Here is a 12,727-nt window from a genome sequence, read left to right on the forward strand (position 1 = left end):
CATTGTATAATTGGGATGACTTTAAATTCTCGACTTAATCCCAACGGTGCCGTTTTAACCTTAGATTTGCTCCACACAACCATTGGTGCATTGGTAACACCTTGCATTGGATTTCTCATGTTTGTACCCTACTGCCTGCCTTGCATCACCTGTTTACATTCTATAGTTGCATCAGTGAGATAAATCGGTTTAATTGCAAGAGAGCAAACACAAGAGCTCCCCCCCCCCCCCCCCCTTGATGTAGTTTACCACCATCCAATCACTTAATACTTTTCACTGATATTACCCTCTTTAGCAACATCAACCAACAGCCTTGTGTTTCGGCTGCGTTGAGGGCAGCCATTTTGCTCCTCCATTTAGACTGGTGTTATGTTGAGGTGGGTGGCCTCCTTCCCTCCCAATGGAACACCTTTATAAGCCTCTGCCCCTGCGAGATGGGGAGGTATTTCCAGTAAGTGCTCAGTTTGGGAGACCAGATACTGAGCACCAATAGAAAACTGTGCTACTGAGGACACTGAAGTGAGGACTAGCAGTGCAACTTTGTGGAGGTGAGATCTAATTTATTACATATATATGACATATCTATAATGTTGTTATAGAGTAATATAATAATAAGGTTATATGAATAATCCTTAAAGAAACGTACATTTCAAATTGACTTGAATCATGAATAAGGCTCATGTACTGTAATACCTACACAAGTGAAGAGTGATGACAGTAACTCAACCAGTATCTGTTTTAAGAGGAGTACAATTTGGTGAAGTGTAATTGAATTAATACTTTGAAATTTACCAGTCGTTTGTTGACACCAGCTAATAAATGGATTTGGAAATAATAAATCTAACATCATGTTTATTCATGTGCGAAAATTCTATTGAGTCCAAAGTTCCATGGTAGTCAATTGAGATAAAAATAAGGAAAAGGAAAAAACCATTTTGTTCTGATGAATGGACACTTGGTCTACAGACCTATATGAATTGTGATATCCATAATATTTGCAAACTGAGATAGCCAGTTACTCCATCAATTACCTTTTTCTCCTTCATATAGATCGGAGCCCCTTCTCCAACGACTCCCTCCCTTACCACAAAATGAGGAACTCCTCGGTTCCCCACCTTGACCTCTCTGTTAACTCCACGACCCCCAGCCCGGACGGGCCCCCTCCCTGGTACCAGTTTCCTGTTTGTGCCGTGGCCCCTTATGCCTTCATTTTCTATTTTGGGGTCAAAGTGCTCAACCTGGCTATTGGGACTCCTTGTAACATCCTGGTGATTTGGCAGATTGCGAGCAAGAAGAGCGATGCAGAATCCACCTCAGACGTCTTCATCTTTAACCTGGCGATACTGGATGCGTATTTCTGCCTCATGTCACCAATAGACATGGTCAATAGGTTGATCCTGGGTGACAGTCGTATCTGGTACTTTCAGCGATTTGCCTATGGCGTGAAAGATGCGGCACCCCTCTTCCTGGTATGTGGCTAAGAGAATTAGCTGAACCTAGACTAGGTAGCTTTTCTTTCCACCACAATGGACGCTCATGTCAGGCACTTAAAAAAAAAAAAAAAAAAAAAAAAAAAAAAACATGACACCACAGTGGTGTCATAAATATCAAGGCTATCGAGTATGTGCTCGATAGCCTTGATATTTAGGATTGTAAATGGACCTGATAGAACTGTTTCAATCAGTTGACTCCCATGTAAACTAAACTTCCTGGTGTCTTAGAACGCAATACTTCTCTAATTATGTTTTATTCAATTCCAGGTCTGCATCTGCATGGATCGCTACGTGGCCGTGGTCCACCCAATCCTATTCACGGAGATCCGCGACAAGAAGATCCGGATCGGGGTCTCTGTGGTGGTCTGGGGACTCGTACTCGCCTACAGCCTCACCAAAAGCATCCTGGGAGTCATGATCTGCAGCGAGATCTTCAGCGGCATCATCCTCTTTGCCTTTGCCGTCATGGTCTTCTGTAACCTCTCTGTTATCTGGGTCTTGCGTCGCTCTGTAGCAGGCAAAGAAGAGATGCATCCCGTGAAGAAGAGAGCCTTTAAAATGGTGCTAATTATCTTGGGTATAATTATCGCCAACTACTTGCCTCCTGTAGCTCTCATGCCTTTCGTGCCTTATTACACATTTTTACAATTTCGCTGCCAGATCAGCATCAGTGTGTTTGCCATCATGGATCTGAGCTGTATTATTGAGCCGCTGGTCTACATCACTAAGATGGACAGACCGGTGTGGATGCGAGAGGGGGGGTGCTGTGGTTTTGGAAGCAGCCCCACCAAGCAGACGATCGACGTCAAGGTGTGATTAAGAGGAGCTGTATGATACGGCAAGTTACTGAACGATCCTTGTTTCCTACTTCCTTGGAGTAATCGCTGATCTGACATGATTGGATTGGTGAAATGTATGCAGTGGATCCTTTGCTTTCACCTATCCAATCATGTGAGATCTGGGATTACTCTGAACGGCAAGTCTCTTCCCTTTCCTCACAACCTAGTCTTTTGTTATTTCTCAACGGTGCAATGATCGCCTTGGGTTATTCTGTTTGTAGCCTGCTAATTAAACACTTAACTGGTCATTAATGATGCTCCATGTGGGACCAATTAGAAGCTGGGTAAGACTTCATGAGTGAGTATGCATATGGAGTGAGCAGTAAATAGATAACGCAACCTAATTAATAACACCCACATATATGCTGGGTGATGATATACAACTATATGACAAACACACATACACGCAGTCACACTGTTATGGGGTATTAGAGTTGTCAAATCAAGCTGGAGCATGGCTCAGTGTGTAAGTGCTGCAGCTTCCAGATTCATATCATCCCCGTAGCATTGTGTGTTCCAGTTGGTCCATTGTCAATACGTGTCCTGTCATGTTCACCTGTGTCCTCTCATTCCTACTTTGAATAATATTGTCATTAGTTAATAACAAGAAAGTCTGGTTGCCTCAGATCCTTTGTGCTATTAGCTAACTCCTAATACTGCTGTTGCCAAACTTGATCAAAATGTTTGGTATGACAGTAATAGGAGATCGAGGTGACCAGACTCACACAAAACCACTCCCATCCTGGTTTGTTCCCCAACACTTTATGTCAAACATGCAAAATTGAAATGTTGTGCCCCTTGATGAGGCTATGTACTGTATCACGTCATTCTATTTAAGGCATGCGTCGAAGTAGAGGAGAAATCAGCGTTGAGAGAGGCTTCCTTTGCCACTAACAATCAACTTGGCATAACACAGGTGGCATCACACATATCTGCAATCGGAGCAGCTTGAGGATTTGTTGGCATTAGTGCAGTTACAACTCAGCATGAACATTCTCAACATGTAGTTTGAATCCCAGCCTTGGGATAAAGGTGCAATATGTAGCTTTGTCCCCTTGAAAATGTCACTAAATAACCATGCTGAATAATTACTTATGATGCATTGTTCCAAAATGTTCAAGACGTTTCTCGGTGTCTACCACTTGCTGTGGACGTGTAACCTGCGAGTTGCGTGTGTGTGGCTCATTGGCTACCTACTGTACTGCCTGGAGCCGTAAACATTTGTCTGTAATGGAAGCCGACCTAAACAATGGAAGCCTTTGTGTGCAAATAAGTTGATGATTTTTCCTAGTAAACATCCTGTTTGACATTACAGCCTTGTCTGAGTTTTGTTTGGGGAATAAGGGGATTTGTTTGAAACTTCAAGTTTAGCGAATGTGAGTGTCTCCGCTCATTTCCGTGTTTCTGTGAACATTTCCAAACTAAATAACGGCTGCATTTCAACCACACAGGTCCTTTGCTAGTTTCAAGGTCATGTAACTAAGACATTCACTGGATAAAAACGTGAAAATGTTTGACAGATTAATTGTTTCAGTAAGGCGCAATCCTGCAAATGTAAAATTACGCTTTTGTTTGTACACCTTTGGGATTCATTTAAAGAGATATACTGAACAATCAAAAATCAAAATTTGTCAAATGCTTTTATGTGCTCTCACAAAAGAACAATTAATCACTTTTCATAGAAAAGTAATTGAAAGAAAAATCTAAATTGTTTTGATCAAACCTTTACAACAATCATGTTTTGTTTTTTTATCCTGCTGTTTTGAAGTGCTTTCAAATATATCTAATAGGATGTTTTAAATGTACAGTGCCTTCATCAAATATTCACACCCCTGGACCTTTTCCACATTTGGTTGTTTCTTTAAAAAAAAAAGAAAAAAAAAAGAAAAAAAAGAAAAGGTAACTTTTCACAAGTCAAGTTGTAACAACAAAAAGTCCTGGAGGGTGAAGAGAGGCACTGTATGTGTGAGGGCCTGTTTGTCATATCATGCTCAAGGCTATATTGTATGTTTACTAAAAGAAAATACAACACCAAAATGAAACATACAATGTATCAATTCATCATCATGCTATACAAAAGGCTTACAGATATACTACAGTATGAAAGATGCTTGTAAGTAATGACACTAAATCATCAGTCCTACACTTTGATAATACGTAATACGTTGCTTGAAGGTTTTGGCACTTTGTAAGTAAAATGGCATGGACATTCTGGGCCACACATAAATCTGTTGTGGCCACACATAAATCTTATATGGTGTAAGTGCAGAGTACCACCACAGCCATTTGAGGTATGTTACAGTACAGCCTGCAGCAAAGTGCCGGGGAATGAGAGCAGGAATGCATGGCTGCACATCTGTACATGCTGAAAATAAGTCTAGCTTTAAGTGCTATTCAAAGGAAGTTACAAAAAAAAAAAAACCCTTTCAAATCATTCCATGGTTCCGGAGGTTTCAAGGCTGGGTCATTCTGTCCTGTAACTGCTTCAAACTTTTGGGGCTTGCTTCAGGGCCATCAGCGGACGTCACATACCCAGGATATGTGGGGTAAAATTGGGTAGGAGAGGTGGTGGTATCCCCATCCCCTGGAGAGGGCGGGGGAAGCAGAGGTATCAGTTTAGCATGAGCATAATCAATCTCAAACCCCTCGAAAATCAGTCCTACCCCCCAAGCGCCCAACCCTTCCTGAAGAAGGCGTGACACCTTTTTTGTTGCTAGCACCAGTCCCCTATAGTCCTCCTCTTCTAGCCTGAATATATCTGAGGTCAAAGGACAGCGGGGGATCACCACTGTGAGGCCAGGGGCGTTAGGGAAGGGGGTGAGGAAAGCCACGTGTCCCTTGTCCTCCCACACCCGCCACTGCTGTTCCTCTCCACGTACGATACGTGGAAACAACCCGGGGTGAGACGGATCATCACCCAGGAAGCTGTAGTTAGGAGGGGCGTTGGGGGAAGGCAGCTTGGCCCTGATCTGGGCCTGGACACCTTCCAACTGAGCATCTGTCCAGCGAGGACCACTCTTGGAGGTGCAATAGCCCGGGTCATGGGGGGTGTATTCCTCCTCTTTCGCCAGGTGGACGCACCACTCAGCACTCAGGTCATGTAGGGGCAGCAAGCGGATCTGTCAAACACAAAGAGGCGCACTTTTAAAGGGATGGTTTACTCAACTCTATGACGGCTTGTCCTGAGTCTGCCAGGTTTATGTTGGTTAGTGACAAGTCGCTGGAATACTCTAATAGGCAAATCAGCCAGTCAATCAAAAGGCGAAAATGATTCTGACAATCGGTTAATTGTGTTGTACTTGTGAAGGGTGTTTTAACTATTTTGAGAGCATGCTAAATCTATTGAGAAAAACTGTAATGCTGTGAATACACCAAATGTAACTGTCGTAGAGACATACATAAACAATCTAGAATACTCTAATAATCTAGAAATAGAAGTGTCTACAACAGACCTGAGCTGGACTGTGTCTGTGAGGTCTGTGGACCATGGCACAGCGCTGCACCCCCAGTCTCTCACAGAGCAGAGCCCCCACTACCCTAGCCCCCTTCAGCAGCCCCAGGTACTCTCTCTCCTCCAGCTGAAAGATACTGCCAGGCCCCCCAGGGCTCTTCTGCTCCAGGATGGCCGTACCAGGGGTCCAAGGACGAGGGTGGAGGAACGACACCAACTCATCTGTCTCCCAGATAACGTGCCGGGGAAGAGATGACATTCTGTGAGGTAAGGAAAAGGCGTGAGTGGGAGGAAGAAGAGAAAGGGGGAAGTCAGTGGGATCATGATCTAGATCAGGGTTTCTCTATTTTTTTTAATGACACACATTGTGTTGAGAAATTCCACACACAAACTTTATTTCCTCCCCTTAAGAATTGACTCAAGATTTGCATTCGGAGACCTAGTTGAGTAGCCTAGATTAATTAAGTCATTTGAGGAGTGAGATTAAAATTTAAAGTCTGACTCTGATTCTGTTGGAATCCTTTCCTATCAATGTGTTCAGGTGTGATTTTCAGAAATTTTCTGATTTTCTTTTTTTTAGTACTTTGTCAAATGTCGAGTTTTACAAGACTCTTTGCAGCAGAAATTATTAAATTGTTCTTGGATGTGGCGCGTGCGCAATGAGCAAAAACAGGACTGCCATTTCAAAACTTTGATTAAGTGCTCAAAAACGTTTAAATCAAAATGTCTGTGAGCTCTGTGGAATATCAATTTAGATTAGAATAATCTAGAATTAGATTAGAATAAGAATAGAATAGAATTAGAATATGATGAATGGTGGTTGATAAATCACACCTCAATACATCGACAGAAAGGACTGCAATATCATAACAACGTGTTGGAGAAGAGCTCCTCTGAAAATGTGTTTAACTAGATTATCAATTACTTTACAAGGAAAGAAGTTGGACTACACCCATGCTTAACCCTTGAGAGAAATGTAGTTTGTCAAACTAAAGCTACTTTTGAAAAACTACATAGTTCACTACTTCAACCAACACAGGACAGTTAGTTACTGAAAGATGTGACAGCGTTGAAATGCTCTGAAATCACTGGGAGAGACAAAAATGATGAGTTGGACCTACGTGGGGAGACCGTAGACAGTAAGAGAAGAAATAGTAGGGAAATTGAAGTTCAAGGGCTGGGATGAATAACTTAATTCCAATTATTTGTTATGTTTTCTTTTGGGGAAAAAATGTACTGAGTAGTGACAGTAGCTTACTACACCGCTACATGGCGTTAGTAGTTAAAACGCTCAAAGTTCAAGTAGTTAACTACAGGAAACACTACTAGGACTCTTTATTTAGTTTAACTACCACCAAGCTACTGCAAAATGCAGTTAAACTGACAGTTGAACTACTCCCCAACACTGATAACAAACTCTGAAAAAAAGATTTCTGAGACCATCGTCTATTTATAACTGCGCAGTTAACTACTGAACTGCGGCTAACATGAATTCACCCACGACATACCTTCTTATTAATCTTGCGAACTGCACCAGCATCAACACTTTGGATTTAAACCGACCTGGTGACCATTCGTCGGCTCTTATTTAAATATCGATAAGTAGACCTACAAACTGCGGCGACGACGGTAAATGATTCCCCATCGACAACCACTTCACCGTAACTACATTTTATGAGTTATTCCCATCGATAACCACTTCACCGTAACTACGTTGTATCAATCGATTCAGCGCTGCGGAAGTCAAGGGAAAGCGTGTGATGGCGACGTAGACATAAAGTGAACGTTGCAGAAAAGACGCCTGCAGACGGACATCACCTGAGAAGACCGCCCCTCACAGACCCCTCTGTTCCTGTACGCCTCCTGTACGCCTCCTATGTTTGGGTGTGACGTTTCTCCTGCCCAGCAGTGTTCCACTCTGAGATGCAAACAATAACGTTCAAATAACGTTAGGAGGATTAAGTGTTTGTTGTAAAGTAACTTAAGTAGTGGGCTTGCTTCAGCAATTTACAATAACATGTCTTTACTTTACTGTACAGTGCAGTGTGCACAACCATGGAAGAAAAGTATAGGGGTCCTGTGGGGTGCGGTCCTCTCAAGTACTGCAACTCAAAGGACCCAGATGCAAGTCTGCAGACACATGCCAAGGGCCTACTTCTTCAAGCTGACCAATGGCTAGCCACAAAGAAATGTGGAGCAGCAATAACTTTTTCCTCTAGTATTAATAAGAAATGTTTGACCCCAACAACCCTGATTTTGCATTTGTCCTAATATTTTACTAAGAATTTCTATCAGGTTGCTGATTCAGACAGAAAATACTGAAGACATGCACAGTCTTCACAATTTCTCTTTCTCTGAAATATGAGCTATAAGCATTCCACTACTTCAACTCAACTCTAGCCTCCGCCCCTTTTAGCTCACAAGCGACAGTCCTAAAATGAGCAGTTGCCGACCAGCGCCATTCAATACCTGTTGCATGATGGAAATCTGTCGATTTGCTAAAAGAAAAATCGGCTGCTTGAGATTAACTAGAATTGTGAGATCAAGGTTCACAGTTTTTAGAACGAGTTACTTCTCTCCATCATGAATGTTTTCTAGACATCTTCCTGAATCAGGAAAAAACCTATATGCTGCTATGTGGTAGGATATAAATCATTATGGTATTTGAGAGATCTTTTGATGCCACATACGTTCAGTTGATGGTTGTGTTATGTGGCGATTATTCAAAGACAATTCATAGGATGTTTTGTTGAGGATTTCAATAGCTGTCATGTTGTCACTGCCATGTTTTCAAGCAAAAAATCAGTCAAAATGCACTTCATTGTCCAACTTGAGACTGCACAGACACACCATTATCTTCATACCTGCATCCATACGTTAGGAATAGGGTATAGAGGGCAGTTCAGACTGTACGCTATCACGTTTCACACTTGAGGAGGTGGGACGCGGGGCAGGTGTGGCAATGACACATACTTACACATCAGGGTTTGAATTGAATGAATTTCAATTCAGGATGTAAATTCTAATTACATTTTAATGATTGGAAATGGGGAACTTACTTTCATTTCTCAATATCACTTCCTTAATTGGCTGAATTAAAATTGACCGTAACCCGGAGTTTGTATGCAAATAATGAAAACCTGAATACTATATCATGTATCAATGGCAGAGATTCATGCTTCAATTGTAGCTGTTTTGTGCAACTTTAATTAAGTAACTAAAGTTTGGATACAACATTGTTGAGAGGGATGCCCAGGCCCAGTGCCTCAGGTTGGGAGCGATCAAGGTCTACATCCAAACCCCTGTGGCTAGCGCAGGGAGGAACTCTTCTGGGGAGCAGGAGGGTTCGTCAGAGTAAAATATTTTATTCACAAATCACACCTGACATAAATTGAGATTAAATTCAAAGCTTTAATAGAAAACAATAGCAAAGCATTTATACAAGCCAAACAGTTGCCCTTAAGATAACTACTTGACAGAACTGAAAAGGTTTTTCAGTATTAAATAATGAACCCACAATAAACCAGAGTGTGAAGCTATGTACAAACAAAACATTAGACAAGAGGAATTCAGTGATTTATAATAATTCACAGATTTAGGGGAGACCCCTTTCTGAACATGAGCTGCTTAGGAGTGTTGAAATGGGTAAAGATGGGGAAAAGGTGGGATGACATATGGGGTGGGGTTTGTTTGTTTGTCACTGGTCTTTAAAACAGGAAGAGTCCTTTTCCTTGGGATGGGGGATCTAGTGACCTAAAATTGTGGTCATTCTCTGAGAAAGTAGTCATTGCTGTCTAAATTCTATAGTTTGACCTACATAACTCACATTTGACCTAACGACAAACACCATTTATTAGAGCATAATAATTAAGAGTGTTGTGAGACAGGATATGGACCTACAGAACTGAGAGACCAGCATTCCACTGACTAAATCTCTCAATCACCACTTTTCTAGCCTTCATTAATACTTTCCTATCCCATCTTCTATGACTACGCCACAATGCTCTTGCTTTTCCTGTTCTTAGCAGAACGGACTTCCTCCATCAGATCTTTCAGGTACTGGATCTCTCTGCTGATGGAATCGGCCTTCTCTGCCAGTTCCCTGTTCCTCTTCTCCAGATCGTCGCACTCTGTAGACAATACTTCCTGCTCGACCCGCTTTTTGTGGCGGTATCGCGTTGCTGCCGTCTTGTTCTGCTCCATCTTCTTCAGCTTCTTTTCCACTACTTTGGGGACGCCCGAGACGGTTTTGACTTTGCCGCCGGTTGAGAAGAGGGTGGTCTCTGGGTCAGGTTTGGAGTATGGTTTTGTCCTGGAGGAGCCGGTGGCAGCGATGGAGGGGGTAGGAGAAGGGGAGGGGTGGTGTAGGGGGGAGTTGGATACAGAGTCGATGCCAGAGTCACCGTCTGAGTTCTCATCACAGCTGCTAGAGACTGAGGAGGTTATGGTGGTGGTAGGCAGGATGGTTGGCTCCTCTTTGGGAGTTAGGACAACCTCAAAGTGTGCAGGGGAAAGGGAGAGGAGGCTGGGGGTGGTCTGGATGCTTTCTGTGGGCTCATGGATGATGGTTGTGGACTTATTTACCTCCAAGACATCCACTTCACTGCCTATCTCCAATGTATAGGTGGGGGAGAGTGTAGATGGGGACGGTGCAGGAGAGGGGGGTTCGGACTTAACCACAACCTCTTGATCATGAATCATCATCTCAGGAATCTTGACCTCTTCTTCCTCTTCTGGCAGAGGGAGTTGCAAGGAGGGGAGAGGAGGTAGGTCAGGCATGGGGATGCCGAGGCCTAGCACCTCATGTGGGGAGAGGATGGGGGTGGTGAAGGGATCCAGGTCCATGTTGCTCTCCAGGGAGGCCAGGAATTCTTCTGGGGAACTGGGGGACTCGTCAGAAGCACAGGAGCCGATGAGGGAGTCCAGGTCAAAGTCATCCAGATCTATCTTCTCCGCCATCCAGTCCATACCAGAGAAAGCATCTTCTGTAAGGGAAGAGAGTTGACCAGTTTACCACTGGTGACAACTTGTGATGGTGATAGTCAAGCGATAATCATCTGTATCAAACACTTGCCAGACATTTCTCATACATGTTGGCCCATGATGTAATTTAGGATAGACAGAGTGTAACATATGCCTGAAGTTGACAGAGTGCACAATGATAACTGTATGATCAAACATGAATCCCATCTACAATACCACATCTCACTACTTCACATGTAAAAGTGTGGCAAACCTCACCTTTGCCATCATCTGCTCCAATGTGGGCATCGAGCAGCTCCCTTGGACCCAGCCAGGCAAAAGGCAACAGGTCTGTTCCGGCCTTGCTTCCCAGAGACATAGGAAGAGGGGAGGGAGGAGGGGAGGAGAGGGAGAGAGTGGGGGAAGAGGAGGTCGGGTACAGAGAAGGGGATGAAGCGTAAGGGGAGAAAGAAGGGGCCGGTGAAGTCGGCCCCTCTGAAGAGAGAAAGACAGCTTCCTCTTGGTCCAGAAGGGGCCCCATGGGGTCAGCCATCAGAGACGAGGGCCCTAAGAACAGGGCCGCCATATCCTCTAACGCCAACTGCAGGCTCAAGGACATGGCTGTAGCTGATCAGGGGCGTCAACGGTAGTAGTTGGTAGGTAAATGGAGACAGGGAGTCTGACGATAGAAGGTCCGGCGATTCTTTTGTGCTGTTGACAGCAGCAAAGCTGAGGGTGGTTGAAAGAGACCTGAATGAAAGAAGAGGGTAAAGATAGGGGTGAGAACTCATGGTAGAACAGGGCCCCCAAATTAACGCTATGCACAGCAATTCTTCGCACATATTAAATTGAGAAATACAATCTATAAGCAACTTTTTCTACACAGTCAACTTACTCATCAAGTAACTAGAAAAACAAATGTTACTATAGAACTACAATGGTGTGGCATAGGGGAAGTAAGACTAATCATGAATGCTGGTTGAGTTCAAGTCCAGTTTCATCTTGTGCCACAGGGTTCAGATCTTTGCCATCTGACATTCTTTTTTCCCCACCCAAGTTCAAACATACATTTTAAAAAACACAAGCCTTTGATATTCAACCCCATCACCATATTAAGTTAAACACGTATTGATTTCATTTAGTATTTATTTCTCTGTAAGATGGGTATAGTAGACTATTTTTAGCTACTTCCTTCAAGGGAAAGTCATATAGGTTGATGAGAAGTAGCCCCGCCCTCCACCGGGGATAACATTTCCTTTTATGGTCATGTTTGATCGGTAACCCCGCCTCCTCTCTGATTAGAAGGAAGGATACCGCCATTTTCACAACACAACCATCTGGTGAGAAAGGGAAGCGATTCAGCTACGCCATTTTGAAAGCGCCACGTTGTCATGTCTTATTATTAAACTGTTCCACGTTGAACAAGATTATTAAACTTGGGTAGCAGAGACCTGAGAATTCGTTTACAAGTCACATTCAAATCGCCCATCATAATGGACATGCCTATTCCTCGTCAATAAGATCAGATCGCTAGGCTAAGCTAAATAGTCAACACAAGGAATTTGATGAGCTAATGAGCTATTTCTAGCTGACAGTTGACCTAGTTTCTAAGAATGATAGATAGCTCGCTGCTCTCAAATGATCATAATCCAACCGCTTCACACATGTCAGTGATTTCATATTCATTTACAAAGCTATAAAAAGTTTTGATGTTTCAACAAGTTCCTCCTGTCAGCTGAGAATGACAGCCAGGGCAAATCATAAGGACAAATAGATAAATGTTTACTTACGCCATTTTGCCAAAAAGAGTGCAGCCGTTGCACTGCCTGGTTGTTGCCGCTGCTAGACAAGCCGCAAAGCGCGATTACACAGCCATTTTGCGCGTTAAAAGTCGTGATTGGGGACGGCTACAATATATTGCGATGACATTCAGGGAAAAGAACTGTTCCGTGTCGGGAAGTCACATGACTATATATGCCCGG

The 12,727-nt window shown here is 43.2% G+C and overlaps 3 protein-coding genes across 4 annotated transcripts; 1 reads left to right on the forward strand and 2 right to left on the reverse strand.

The window, feature by feature from the left end:
- The first annotated feature begins 473 nt into the window (after nt 1-473).
- Nucleotides 474-3,638, forward strand: LOC310821925 (G-protein coupled receptor 4-like). The gene is made up of 3 exons (XM_083694202.1): nt 474-548; nt 1,051-1,469; nt 1,761-3,638. Exons 2-3 carry the CDS (start codon nt 1,092-1,094, stop codon nt 2,307-2,309), a joined length of 927 nt encoding a protein of 308 aa, XP_083550328.1. The 5' UTR covers nt 474-548; nt 1,051-1,091; the 3' UTR covers nt 2,310-3,638.
- A 585-nt stretch (nt 3,639-4,223) lies between these two features.
- LOC310821418 (uncharacterized protein) lies at nt 4,224-7,510 on the reverse strand. Its single transcript, XM_083693450.1, has 3 exons — nt 7,292-7,510; nt 5,785-6,043; nt 4,224-5,451 (listed from the first exon to the last, which is right to left on the reverse strand). Exons 1-3 carry the CDS (start codon nt 7,321-7,323, stop codon nt 4,786-4,788), a joined length of 957 nt encoding a protein of 318 aa, XP_083549576.1. The 5' UTR covers nt 7,324-7,510; the 3' UTR covers nt 4,224-4,785.
- Nucleotides 7,511-9,174: 1,664 nt separating this feature from the next.
- Nucleotides 9,175-12,682, reverse strand: atf4a (activating transcription factor 4a). 2 transcript variants are annotated; one of them, XM_083693963.1, is made up of 3 exons: nt 12,536-12,682; nt 11,025-11,495; nt 9,175-10,765 (listed from the first exon to the last, which is right to left on the reverse strand). In XM_083693963.1, exons 2-3 carry the CDS (start codon nt 11,362-11,364, stop codon nt 9,774-9,776), a joined length of 1,332 nt encoding a protein of 443 aa, XP_083550089.1. In that variant the 5' UTR covers nt 11,365-11,495; nt 12,536-12,682; the 3' UTR covers nt 9,175-9,773. The 2 variants fall into 2 exon arrangements, with proteins under 2 accessions (XP_083550089.1, XP_083550088.1); XM_083693962.1 differs by having other exon boundaries at nt 9,175-10,768.
- Between the last annotated feature and the right edge of the window lie 45 nt (nt 12,683-12,727).

Source organism: Argentina silus (assembly GCF_951799395.1).
Source record: "Argentina silus genome assembly, chromosome: 22".
NCBI lineage: Eukaryota > Metazoa > Chordata > Actinopteri > Argentiniformes > Argentinidae > Argentina > Argentina silus.